Source organism: Oryzias melastigma, linkage group LG11, assembly GCF_002922805.2.
Source record: "Oryzias melastigma strain HK-1 linkage group LG11, ASM292280v2, whole genome shotgun sequence".
In the NCBI taxonomy this organism is placed as follows: Eukaryota; Metazoa; Chordata; class Actinopteri; order Beloniformes; family Adrianichthyidae; genus Oryzias; species Oryzias melastigma.
In genome coordinates this window covers 12,133,729-12,147,282 of record NC_050522.1, presented here as the reverse complement: position 1 = coordinate 12,147,282, position 13,554 = coordinate 12,133,729, and the positions used below count along the sequence as shown (strand labels likewise).

At 36.5% G+C, this 13,554-nt stretch overlaps 1 protein-coding gene across 1 annotated transcript in view; it reads right to left on the bottom strand.

Annotated features, from left to right (window-relative positions):
* The window catches only part of grin2da (glutamate receptor, ionotropic, N-methyl D-aspartate 2D, a), a 247,266-nt gene that overhangs the window by 33,875 nt on the left and 199,837 nt on the right, over positions 1 to 13,554 (bottom strand). Inside the window, exons 12-14 of the mRNA XM_024298168.2 lie at positions 12,421 to 12,533; positions 8,723 to 8,839; positions 8,159 to 8,319 (exon numbers count right to left, since the gene is read on the bottom strand). Of these exons, the coding sequence (XP_024153936.1) occupies positions 8,159 to 8,319; positions 8,723 to 8,839; positions 12,421 to 12,533 (391 nt within the window). The remainder of the gene's footprint in view (positions 1 to 8,158; positions 8,320 to 8,722; positions 8,840 to 12,420; positions 12,534 to 13,554) is intronic.

The window sequence follows — 13,554 nt, the reverse complement described above, 5'->3', positions numbered from 1 at the left end:
GATGATGAAGAAAAAAGTTTGTTTTAAAGAAACCAGTCCAGTGATATAGAACAATTGGGCTATTTGACTGGAACATCTTTTTTTAAGGTGTGCATCTACACCCAGCAGCCAATCAAAATTGAGTTTTCATCCTGACCATGGTATGAGTTCATTTAAAGTGCAGAAAATGTTTGTTTCTTATGGCTTAAACCTTAAGACATAAAAGACATAAAAGTCTTTAGAGTTCAGCTTATTGTACCGTTGATTTGTTTTTGTTCAGACAAATGACACTTCTGGGACATCAGAGTTAACACTTTATAAATGGAAACATCTAAGACAATAAAAATGAAGGAAAAAAAATCTCTTTGGCCTGATTCTGTTTAAAAGCTGCATATTGTCATAGAACAGAAAGGTACCTGGTAAAAAAAATTTACATTTTAAACTATCCATCCATCCATCTATTTTTCTAGCTGTCATTAATAATATTTTAGTTAAAGGTGGACCCTAAAGAAAAAGTCTTATAATAAAAGCACTATTTATATCGCACTGAATATGAACACAACATCGTCCCTGTAACAGGGACTGCAATGCTTCCGCACTAAATCACTGTTTCTCCGTATTTCTAAAAGTCTTGTTTGCAGCTAAAACATCTATCATGAATGCACAGGGGCTATGAAATGGATTGAAGGCAGCAATTACAAGTATTCTCACTGCACCTCTTCAAACAAACAAACAAACAGCTCCACTGCTCCTTTTTGCTTTCTATTTTTTTTTTTTTTTGGCACTTTTGCTGAACACCAAAGTTCAGAAGAAGGAAAGCTGTTTATATGTAAATGTATGCTCTCTGATATACTGAAGTGGAATTAGTTTTATGTTTTAGGTTTCAAGCTTAATAAGCAATGTTGACAGATCTCTTTTGGTTCATCTTATTTATGTATTCATCCATATTAAAGACTAAAAACAGCATACGAGTAGCCTAATGTGATATCAAATAGATAATAAATGAAGGAAGGTTTATATGGGACCAACAGCATTAGAACTAAGTCTTATGTTACAGGCCCCGCCCATCAAGTGTAATGAGTCATGAGTAATTAAGCATTAAATATAGTTTCCCTGAATTTATAAAATATTTGTTTTGGTGTAAAATATAATATACATAAGAATAAAAAGGTATATAAGAACAATGTTTGAGGGTCCTCTTCACAGTAAGCAAATATCGCATGGATCCAGTTTGCAGAAACAAACATCTGATGTGCTCCAGTGGTTCACATAATGTAATGTTTGAATTTGAGGATGATGCTTCAAAGAATAATGATAGATTATTGGTGAAATGTACCTATAGTTTTAGAAAAACATTTTTTTGCAGTAAGTGGTGTGTGTATTTCTTTGTGTATTCCAGTCATCTTTCCCATTTTGCAATCATCCAATTTTCTTATCAAATATCTGTTTCCACCTGAAGCGTGAAGATCTGATACTCGCACACAAGGGTAAAAACAGCTTGTATCATCCCTGTTCATGATGCTAAGTGACTGAAAGGCTCAGACGCCGCTCGTGTGCATGAAATAAATAAAAGCCTCGGGTGCGCCCACGTCTCGCTGACAACACACGTCTGGTCGGGTTGTGTGACACTCTGGTTTTCATCTACAGACGGAAAAAAATGGACCAATTAACACAAGTGAGCAGACAGCAGAGGCTTCATTTTCTCCAAAGTTGGCCAATGATCTGGAAAATTATAAACTGGAAGGGAGGAGAGTGAAAGTCAAATAAGACAAGTGAATTTGAAATGGGGTGTAGTTTAAAAAAGTAATAATATTCTTTTCATGGTGCCACGGCCAATCTGGAGATAATACTCCATAGAGAGATTTAACAATGGAAAATGCATTGGTTGTTGTTGGCACTCTGATTGAGATATTTGTAGTTGGATCTCAGGTTTTCTTTCTCTTATGCTGGGTTTACACTGGACGCCGTTTTGTGTGGAAGCTTCGAGTGATCAATTCTGGAAGTAGAAATGTATCTAATTATTCTTTTTTTTACATAAAGCATTTAGGTTAAAGTTTGATCACCTATGGGTTGGAGTTTATTATCTAAAAATATTTCTTGGTTGTTTTATTGGAGCAAAGAAAATATAGTCTACTTATTTATGCACTTTTTTATTCAAATTTATGAGTTTTACGTCAAGATATATGAGAAAATCTGGTTTATTTTTCAAAATATAACCAATTTTTTACAATAAAACACTGAGATTGACAAATGTGATTATATTTTTGCATCTAAACAGACTGTACACACACACTCAGACAAACAGACACGCAAACACTTCTGTCTCAACAACAGATAAATTAAAGAAGTGTAGGCCTACTAACTAGTTGCTTCTTCTTAGCAGAAACATAGTCATATTTTTAGGTCATTAATTTGCCCATGATAGCAAAAACAAACAAAAAAAGCTCTAGCAGAAGCGTCTGTTGACCGTTGCGGAAAAATGTGCGTCTGGTGTGAATTGCAGGAGAGCGCGGATGCCGCGCAACCTCCGGCTTCCATGTCCAGTGTGAACCTAGTGTTATGCTACGTTCACAACAGGCTCAGAAAGGCACGTTCAAGTGACACTACCAATAAAAAGTCTATGTAATTGCACATATGCACATGCTAGGCAACTTTCTAAGTCCAATTTAGGGCTCTGTATACAAAATGACAATTGCAGCTTGTACTCACTTTTTGATTGTCCCCACGAGTCATGTTTTTAATTAGATCTTTGTGTAATCAAATGTCTGTCTGATGTTAAGTTCTGGTTGGGTCATATTCAGTTACTTGTAAATTCTTCCTGTTTCTCGGTCTATGGACCAGTCCAGTTCAATTCTATCCATAACTTGTGCTTGTTCCAGTTTAAAGTTTGATGCAGTCCAGCTTTCAACTACTCAAACAACGTGGAGTTATTCATGTGAAGCCCAGTGCATGCCAAGTAGTATCAAGTCCAAGTTCCTGCAGTATTTCGTCATGTCCTGCCAAGCTACTGTATGTCCTGTCAACTGGAGTCTTGTCCAGTTATGTAAAGCTGCTATATATTGAGCTCCTCAATTCCTTTATGAGATACTTGCTGTCAACAAATCATCGTCTATGCATTCTGGGTCCTGCTCCACACTCTCGTTTTCAGCAGTTGGGGTGATCTGACAGGATGACCCGACCACCAAGAGCCCAGCGGAGGGTTCAACTGCAGTAGCAGCTTACCTGAGGCGGCTTCAGTTCCCGTCAGTCACGTCAGTTTCAGCTTGCCCACAGCATCTCATCATGTTCATTTGATTTGTTTTCATGGACTTGGGGGTTTCTCCCCTTTTTTTATGTCTTCTTGAGGAGGTCATGGCCTCATTGTTTATGTCAGTTCAATGTTTAGGATAGCAGGGGTTGTTGCTCCTCTTTCTGTGCACTCTGAAAAAAGGATCCCCTAGCACCTGTAGGTCTGGTTTTGTGTTTTCCATCTTGTCTTTTGGTTAGTTTTGCACAAAGGTCCTGGAGGTGCCAGGGTCCTCACTCTTCACTGATTGTTCCTGAAAGAGGACGGGCACAAGTGTTTCCAGGTGGGGCTGAACTGGCACTCGTGTTTCAAGAGGATGTCACAGCATCACTCCAACCCCGTTTTAGGGACCAGCAGGGTCCTGCATGAATAGTTCTCTTTTTATGTTACTTTCCAGAGCAGGTAGATAGTGGTGTTCATTCTTCAGGTCATAATTTTAAAAGCGTGGATTTGGCTGTGTGCACCTGCCATCCAGAAGGGGTCACCAAACCCCCCTCCACTGAACTACTCACAAACAAATCCCTACTTAGGACTACTTTGTTTGAGGTATTGTAGATGTAGTTAGCACAGACACTGGTAACTGCTTGAGAAGCAGGAACATTTATTTTTTCACAGAAACGTGAGAACTGCCACACATAAAATCACACGGTTGCTTTGTATTTTGATGGAAGCTACTGTATTAAATCTGCATATAATTGCGTGAATGCTTAGTAAGCATTCACACAGTAGTGATTTTCCGGCTCCTTTCTGTAAGTTTTTCGGCATGTAAAAACTCAATCACATTTTCAATGATTTCAGCAATCTTAGCATCAAAACGTTCAGCATGTTAAGAACATTACTGCTTGTATTTTTGGTATTCATAAACTTTATAGTTTTTGAAATATTGAGCAAAATATACCCTACAGGAAATGGGTGAGAAAGTCTTTAAATTTCAAAATTTTAAGTAGATTAGCAACAAACCTTTAAATATGTTAATGGGCTATGTTTTTATATTTTATAGTAATGTTCAAAAAATTGGAGTTTAGCTTCTATTTTAGCAGTAGCCTAATGTTTTTGGCTAATTTGTATCTACTAAGGTTTTTACAGGCTAATTTAGAGGTTAGCTTCTACTTTAGCAACATGCTAATGGTTTTGGCTAATTTGTTATCTACAATTTTTTTTCTTTTGTCTAATTTAGAGTTTAGCTTATATTTACGCAACATGCTAACGTTTTTTTGGCTAATTTGTACTTACTGAGGTTTTTATACGCTAATTTAGAGTTTAGCTTTTATTTTAGCAACAAGCTAACATTTTTGACTAATTTAGTTTACTGATTAATTTTAGGCTATTATGGAGTTTAGCTAGTATTTAAGCAATGAGCTAAATTTTTGGCTAATTTGGCATCAACTGAGGTTTTTTGGGCTAATTTGTAGCTCAGCTCATATTTAAGCAACACTCTAAATATTTTTGCAAAATTGACACGAATTAGGGATTTTTAAGTAATTTTACTACAAATTTTTCAGACATTTAGCTCATTTTCAGCGCTCTTTCATAGTTCTTAAACAAAATTTCCAGTCTTTTAGCAAATTTAACATTTTGTAAAAAGGTTTTGCATTTTCAGCAAAAAGCTTCAGCATCTTCAACAACTAATTTCATCAAAAACCATTCACACTAGCATTATCGCTATGGAAGCCCAAACTGTTCTTAATTATATAAATAAATACAACATTATTTAATCAAGCAACACTCCAATAAAAGTCTTTTCAATAAATAATTGACCATTTTATTATGAAATACATTTCATTAAAATTTAAATGGACCATTTTATTATGAAATATATTTCATTTTTACTTTAAAACATAATTTTTATGTTAAAAACATTTCATAATAAAAATATATATCATAATCATTTTTTTTTAATGTTGGATATTATTATAATCATGTGGGGGTTTCTTTTGTTGAAACTTTTATTTCAAAATTACTGTTTTCCAAAGTGTCCTTTTTATTTCACAATGCTGTTTTTCAGAACGACGTATTTATTTCATGATGAGCTTTTTCCGAATAATAACTCTGTCTGTCAATCAAACCAGACAAGGCGGGGACACGTTTGTGATTGGCTACTCCTTTAATCAGACATTAGAAGCAGCACCAACTACATCGATCGAGTGTTCCTTCAGCCAACGTGATGGTGCAGTACACACTCCTCAACACTAGGTGGGAGTATGCAACTCAGCGCAAACAGTCTCCCAGTCTCCTACAAAAACGTTGAGTACCCACGTTTGTCCACAGGCAAAAACGTAGCAGTTTCACAGAAAACGGGTCTAAATTGTAGAATAGCTACGTCTCATTCTCTCATTCATTTCTACGGAGGTGCGCCGGATCACGTGACTGATCACGTGACGTTTGAGTTTCTGCATGTCGCTAGCAAAAACACGGTGGGATATTCACTCTTTTTCGGTGGAAAATTCCTCAGAATAAAATATTTTGTGGACTAATCTTTATTTTGACAATATTTCTAGCGAGAAATGCACCCGTTACTATCAGGATATACATTTATTTTGGACATACAGTTCGTAGTTTGTCTTTTTTGCTGGACTTCTCCCCAAAACGGGGCTCCAAAGTCGTGAAATATCAGCTTTTCTGGTGCACGGAACGATCCCGGAACCGGACGATCAGCAGGATTTGGTGCCGCGTCAAGGTTTGGGTTCGGGTAGGTTCGGACAAACCGCCCGGACCCTTTTTTAATTGGGCCCCGAATGACTCCCGTAAAGCTAGAACGTGATCACAGTCTGACTACTTCCTGTCGAAACCGGTCAAAAGTTTAAAAGTTTCCAGAAACGAAGATTCTCAACCATAAAAATAATGTTCCTTTATTTTCTCCCTCATAAACAAACACAAATGTCGGTTAGTTTAAGTGACAATAACGAGGATGCTTTCAGACTAAATGAAGAAAGAAAAAAAATATTTTTTTATTGTGCTACACACAGTAGAGCAGGAGTCTAGGCATACAAGTCGATTTCAGAGGATCAGCCAATGAACGTTTAGATCCCGCCCACTTTCATTGATTGACAGACAGAGTTATTATTCGGAAAAAGCTTATCATGAAATAAATACGTCGTTCTGAAAAACAGCATTGTGAAATAAAAAGGACACTTTGGAAAACAGTAATTTTGAAATACAAGCTTTTACAAAAAAAAAAACCTCACATGATTATAATAATATCCAACATGAAAAAAAAATTATTATGATATATATTTTTATTATGAAATGTTTTTAACATAAAAATTATGTTTTAAAGTAAAAATGAAATATATTTCATAATAAAATGGTCCATTTAAATTTTAATGAAATGTATTTCATAATAAAATGGTCAATTATTTATTGAAAAGACTTTTATTGGAGTGTTGCTTGATTAAATAATGTTGTATTTATTTATATAATTAAGAACAGTTTGGGCTTCCATATATCGCAGGTAATACAACTATTCTAGTCCACACAAGTCTTCCTGTGAGGTAGTGGTGAAGCCTGCATGGGGCAGTTTTAGCCTGTGGTGCAGGAGCACATTCAAGTCCGCCCTGGTGCTTTCACAACGAATATAAGGCATTCAACTGAGAAATGCACACATTTTTATGATAGCAATTGTGCCCAAGACTGATTTCAGTCTATGAAGTCCGTATTTCCTAATAGGATTCAGGTATTTTATTTCATCTGCAGTTTATTGACACCTGTTTGATCTTAAATGACGCCAATCTCACTAAATTGGCCACTCTTTTTTTTATTTCTAAGTATTTATTGAGGCATGTGTAACTGCGAAAGTATTCACATGTCTTTGTCCCCGTGACCCGACGGGGAATTGGATTTCTCCATCGATTATCTCCAAACCACATCGGCGGTTGCCTCTGAATAAAGAAAGGCCTCCGTACGAGAGCATCTTCACGAAATAATGAGGTGAGTCGGCCCCTCGGAGAGTGAGCATGCCCCGAACATTCAATCACCTGACGGAGAGCTCAGCTCATTTGACACGTGCATGAATGTTGCTTCAGTGATTCTTTCACACTTTTTAAATGACCTGTTTGAAGGACTTTATAAGGAGGATATGTAACCATAAAGCGGAAAGGCAGCATGTGCTGTGAAAAAACAAATATACCTGCAGTATTTGTTATTCTTAATTTAATCTGATCTATGGGAAAAAAAACATTTTCTTTCTTTGATTAGTTTGAATTTAAATATATTCAAAGGTTTTCTAACACAAATCATAGTTTAAGGTCGTAAAACAGCATCTTAAATTTCAAATTTTAATCCAGACATTAAGTAGAACACTCTGGAACCTTCATGTTGATCCGTTTAGAGGTGGATCTGCTTTGTTTGGATTATTGCTGGTTCTAACCCTTGTAGTGACTTGATGGATGACATTTGTCATCAGAATTCATGGTTCCATCAATTAAAACAACTTGTTAGACGTCGCTAAGCAACACTGCACCAACACACCACCTGCACCACGTTGGAATACTGGTCTGATGGTCTTTCTAGTCTCTTTTTTTCCTTTGCTGGATCTTAAGCTTGTCAGGTAAGTGCTACAGTTCTTTTCACACTTATTTTATGGCCTCCTGAATAAGACCTGTTGTTTTCTAGAAGTCACTCAAGGTTCTGTAGTTTTTAGAAAATGATTCACTATGATTTTATGGAAGTTGAAAACATGTCCTTGTAACTCTTAATCTGAAAAAATGACTATTAAAGCATCTTTTTCTAGATGTCTGAGTGTTTCCACTTTTGATTTTTGATTGGTTCATTTTGACAACCAGAAGACAAGTTCTGGGCAAGTTTAGATATTTTTTCCCCTCCAAATCAATAGTACTATACTGGGTGATCTTGAGGAACTATACAAATTATTTACCCACCACCCCAGTTCCTTACCCCGTCTTCAGGTTGTCGATGGCCTCCTCCACTCCCTTCTGATTGTTCCGGATCATGTACTGGTGCATGTTGGGATAGTTGGAGCGGATGTTCTCCTCTGTGCTTCCGTTCGGCACCGTGCCGAAGCGCAGAGGCGGGTACTGCTCTGTCGGCTGCTGAAACTGCGGAGGAGAATGGTTGGGGAGCGGGGGGGTTAAAAGGCTACAGTTACAATAATTGGAGGCGAGTCGAGTCCCATGAAAAGATGTAAAGAAATCCAAAGCCTTCATGTTCAAAGCAGCTTATTCTTTGTTAGTGTCTGAGTGGGGGAGGGGGGGTTAATAAAACACGTGAGTTTTTTTAAAGCCTGTGGTCTTTGGGGCACAGCTTCAAGAAAAAGAAGAACCAGAAGAGAGCAGCATACAGAGTATGGTTCAATATCACACTTTTGGATGAAGTCTTTTGTGAAGAAACATGTTTTGATCTTCATCCAATTTTAGCAGAAAGTCCACAGAGAATCCATTATTTTAATAAATTACGAGTGCAGTTTATCTGTGTGTCCACATGCTCCATCCCTGATTGTACCTTCTTATCTGACAGCCCTGACACTGTGTCAATGTACTCCTCCTGGATCATGAAGGCTGCCAGGTTGGCAGTGTAGGAGGCCAGGAAGATGACAGCGAAGAAGGCCCACACCAGCACCTGGAGGGGGAAAAGCCACGGATAAAGATCAAGGCTGGGTCTGCCTGACAGAAGTTTAAGTATTTTCAGCAACAATTTTCCCACTTTACTGAAAAAAAAGGCAAATAAAGACGAGTTTTAAGTTTAAACGACATCAGGAAACTTTGAAGGATGTAAAGAAATTCATTAGAACACACAAAAAAGGAATATTAAAGCTATTAATCAATTTAGGGTATTCAAATATCAAATTGGAGCACAAATCCCCCTAAAAAAAGATTTTAAACAGTTTAGAATCAAATTTGTTGAGAGTTATGCTTCACTTCTAAGAAATATTAAGTACAACTTACATTTTAAACTCAACCCTGCTACTAACTTTAAATGGTGATTTCTGTTGAACAGATAAATAAATATGGACAGATTTATAGATGTTTTGCTAAAAATATAAATTACTATGATCTGCTTTAACTGTTTTTTTCTTAAGAGTGTGCTCCTCTTTAGTGTGATTCAAAATCAAAGTTTGAAGTGGAATTTGAGGTCACAAGTTTATGCTCAAATCTGTCCAATGAAAGTGTTAGATCTTGACTCACAAGTCTGAAGCCTGAAAAAATAAACATGCTGTTTTCAGAGTTAATATCCTGCTAAATATGTAATGATTTTACAGTTGTTGTGTTTATTTATTTAAGCTCAAATCAAATCTCTGATCACAAGTCCAGGTCAAGCATCAAGTTGGAGTCTTTAAATTAGTAAATAAAGCAGGTTTTAAAGTTACAAATCCAAATTAAGAGTCCAAAAATAGTCCCGATTCAGTCCAAATCAAACTTTTAAGTCTCACACTATGACCTTATAATTGACTTAGTTTTTTTTTCATTGCACATCTAGAGAAAGCTTCAATTTGTCATCACAGGGGGATTCTGTCACAGTTATAACATTTGATTCTTTAGGGCCAGATTCCAGTCAGATCTCTAGTAACAAGTCCGATTTCGATTCAGGTGTTTCTTTTTGTGTTGGTGTCACATGCAGGTCTCGAGTTAATGGAAATAAAGCTTTGAGCTACAGTCCATGAAAAGTTTCAAATCTGGGGTCTCAAGTCTAAGTCAAGTCTTATGCCTTGTTTCTATGAGCGGTCCGGACCGGACTGGTCCTCCCTCAGCCGGTTTAAGATGGTCTGGGCAATTCAAGCGAGCCTTTTAAATTTTTGGACCATCAAGGTGTGTGCGAGGTTTAGACCGATTACTTAGTTGTGAAAGGTAATGGCAACAAAAATGGAAGCTACTTTTATCATATTTGGGTTCTGGTATTTCGTTTATGAAAATAATTTAATATTATTTGCAACCGACTCAAAGACATCAGATGAATGTTTGGAAATTCTTGCGTGGGTCGGACACATTCTTTTGTCCTAAAACCTTTCAGCCAATCAATGCATTTCATTGTGTGGCGTTAGTAGCTCCGCCCAAACTGGTCCACTCCATTTTTCTATAGACCTACGGATCAGTCCTGCTTAATGGGTCCATTTTATAATGGAAATGCTTAGAGTATTGGTCCGGTCTGGACCGCTCAGTGGAAACGATGCATTAGAGTCTCAAAGTAAGACCTTAAAATTTACTTTTTCATTTTCTTTTACTTCACATCTCAGGAAAATATCCGTTTTCTAGAAACAGATTAAGTTGTAATTTTGTCACAGTTATAATATTTGAATCTTTTGGGAGAAGTTCAAGTCAGATACATAGTAACACATCTATTTAAAACATCTGGTGTTCCTCTCTGTGCTATTATTCCATGCAGGTCTCAAGTTACTGGGTGTACATCCTAATAAAGCTTCGATTCTTTGACCTACAAGTTGAAACAAAAACAATTCTGCAGACGTGTTTTGGCTTTGCATCTCTATCACTGAATCCTTACCTGCAAATTTAACATCTGCAACAATTTCAACAATAATAATAAGTATTTTTTTTAAATCTCAAAACGGTTTTTGCAGACTTTAAATCATTTAATTCCTTACTTTTGGCTCCTAGAAAAAACAACATTTATTATGAAACAAGCTGACCCAAATCTCTGTGTTTGAACTCATCTTAGAGGACTGTTTAAGGGGTTAATAATGATAACATGAAGTTGTGCAGACGTGATGCTTTTATTGCTCCAACATGCTGCAGTGTTGACATCCAGCCAGGAAGTGAGAGATGTGGATCAGGCTAAGGACTAAATCTGCACTTGCATTTAGTGATGAATGAGGCTGTTTTCCTCCATAGTAGTCAGTGATCATTTCCAAAACTCAATTTACATAATTTTCTTGACGAGTAGGGGAACAAATTCGTATTGCTGCACCAGCAAGTGAGGCGGAAAATGTAAAAAAAAACTAAACGGGACAGAGTTTACAGTTCTATAATCATTCTAGGTTGAAGTTTTCAACAATTTGATGACTATTTTATTAAATAAATAAACAGTTTTTTACAAGTTTAATGTATGCAGATTATTTGGGGTCATGAGACAAAATTCTCTACCTCTGAAAAATGTCCAAAGACTTAAAATCTGAGGATAAATACTAGTCTATTTACAAAAATCATTATCCGTTTTCCTCATTATGCCCCTGGGCATTTAGTGAAAACGACAAAGGTAAATAGTGAAACCATACTTATGACTATGGTAACATGTTTGGTTTAGCTCTTATTTTCAAAATGCATCTGCAGAAAGACAATGAACATCTATTTTCTTCTCTTATGCTTCTTTGCAAAAATCCATTAAATATTTAATGGGCTCTTGAGATGATTTGGTATTGATTATGAAAAACACTTGAGCTAAAAGACTAATTAGAAAAAAAAGAGAATTAAATACTATGAAAGTTGAAAATCTGCTGATTTTTAGTTTTACATTGTTCGTATCCACATTAGTAGCAAGCATTGAAAGAGACAAATCTGATAATTACCATGACTCTTGAATTAAAGAACACCTAATTTATTTCTAATTTTAGTGAAAGATGGATGTCTCCAACTCACATCAGACAGAGATTAGCTAAGAAAATTAAACTATTAAATATTTACTGTGTGTAACCAAGACTCTAAATGGAGCTGTAAGGAAACATTGTCACAATTCTATAACATTTTTTTCTGCAGCTTCTGCCTATGACATTGTATTTTTTTTTTTAAGAAAGACCTGTGGCCATGTTCTGGCTTGAAAGGTGCCAGGTGTATGTCATAGTGTCATACTGTAGAAGGCTCCATGAGACCACTGTTACCTCTCAGAAACAGAGCCTCAAGACAGAAAGACTCAGAAGTTTCTTTCCTCCTGTCCATCTTAAACTTCAAGTACCCAAGATAGAATTTAGGTCTCTGGTCGTTGACCTAAGAAAAGCTTCAATTCTTAAAGTGAAGCCTCAATGTCAGAATCATCTGTAAATTCATCAAAGTTCTGTCCCATTATTTGACCACAAGTTTAGTTTCAAACCAAGTCATGAGTCTATGAATCCCCGTTTGAGTTTACCTCAAGATTAAACCACAGTGCAAGTCAAGTCTTTGGTCACTAGTGCAGAAATTAAGAGTTTAGGCCAGAACTCGACTCAAATGTCAAGTTACAAGGAAATTAGTATTAGTATAAGGTAAATTGTTTACCATAATCTTGCTTGTCGTTCCTCTGGGATTTTCCACCGGCACAGAGTTGTTAAAAACCAGAGCCCACAGCAGCCAGACGGACTTCCCGATGGTGAACTTTGATCCGCCTGTCTCTGGAAGGGATAGAGATGGAAGCTGCTGAGAAAGCACACTTTTTATTGGATAAACAATACCTCTCAAACATCCTCAGGCTGATTTCACTTTTTTTTTTAAAAAGTTTGAAACCCAATTGTTTTACTGAGGTTTCATGAGGTAAGGTGACTTAAAAAGTTCTATCCTTCACAGACAGAGAAAGAGAGACAGAACTTTCTTAATGTCTTTTTTGGTGATGAAGTTGTACCAGGATGGGATGGTGGAGATAGATTTTAGTGATAAACTTGGGGGGTGAAAAGGTCCTACTAACTTGGCTACATTCACGCTGGGCTCGGAAATGCATGTTCAGGCAAAAACGTCCAACAAAAAGTCTTTGTAAATGAACGTTTTGGGTTTAATATTCTCACGTTCACGTATCGCTACACAAGTTACTACCCTATTTTCTAAATCGCTCCGGAGTATAAGTTGCAGCAGCAAAAAAGGTCTAATCAAGAAGAAGAAAATCATATATATATGTCGCACTGGAGTATAAGTCGCACTTTTATATTTGTCATGGCAAAAAATAAAAACAAGAATAAAAATGCTTCAATGCAAATGAGAATAATATCCAAATTTAAGAGGAAAATAATCAGGTTCTCCTTCATGTTTGTTATGGACGACACTTCTTCTGGCACTGTCAGAAGAAAATACAGCGCCCTCTAGTGTTAGTAGAAGCAACAGCTAAAGGGCAACCGGTTGCTAGTGGAAAAATAATGAATTTATGAGCCTATTTATGTCTTTAAAAACCACAAATAAGTCGCTCCTGATTATAAGTCGTACCCCTGGCTAAACTATGAAAAAGCCAGCAACTTATACTCCAGAAAATACGGTTAATCCATTTTTGACCCTTAGTAAATTAAGTATTTCTACTGACATATGGGTAGTGTCCTTTTCAAAACACTGAAGTGCCAATCATTTGAAAATTGATAATGGACGGGAAATTATTATATGACACCAAGTCTTTCATTTATTGGAATAGAGATGTGGAAGAAAAAGTCTGGA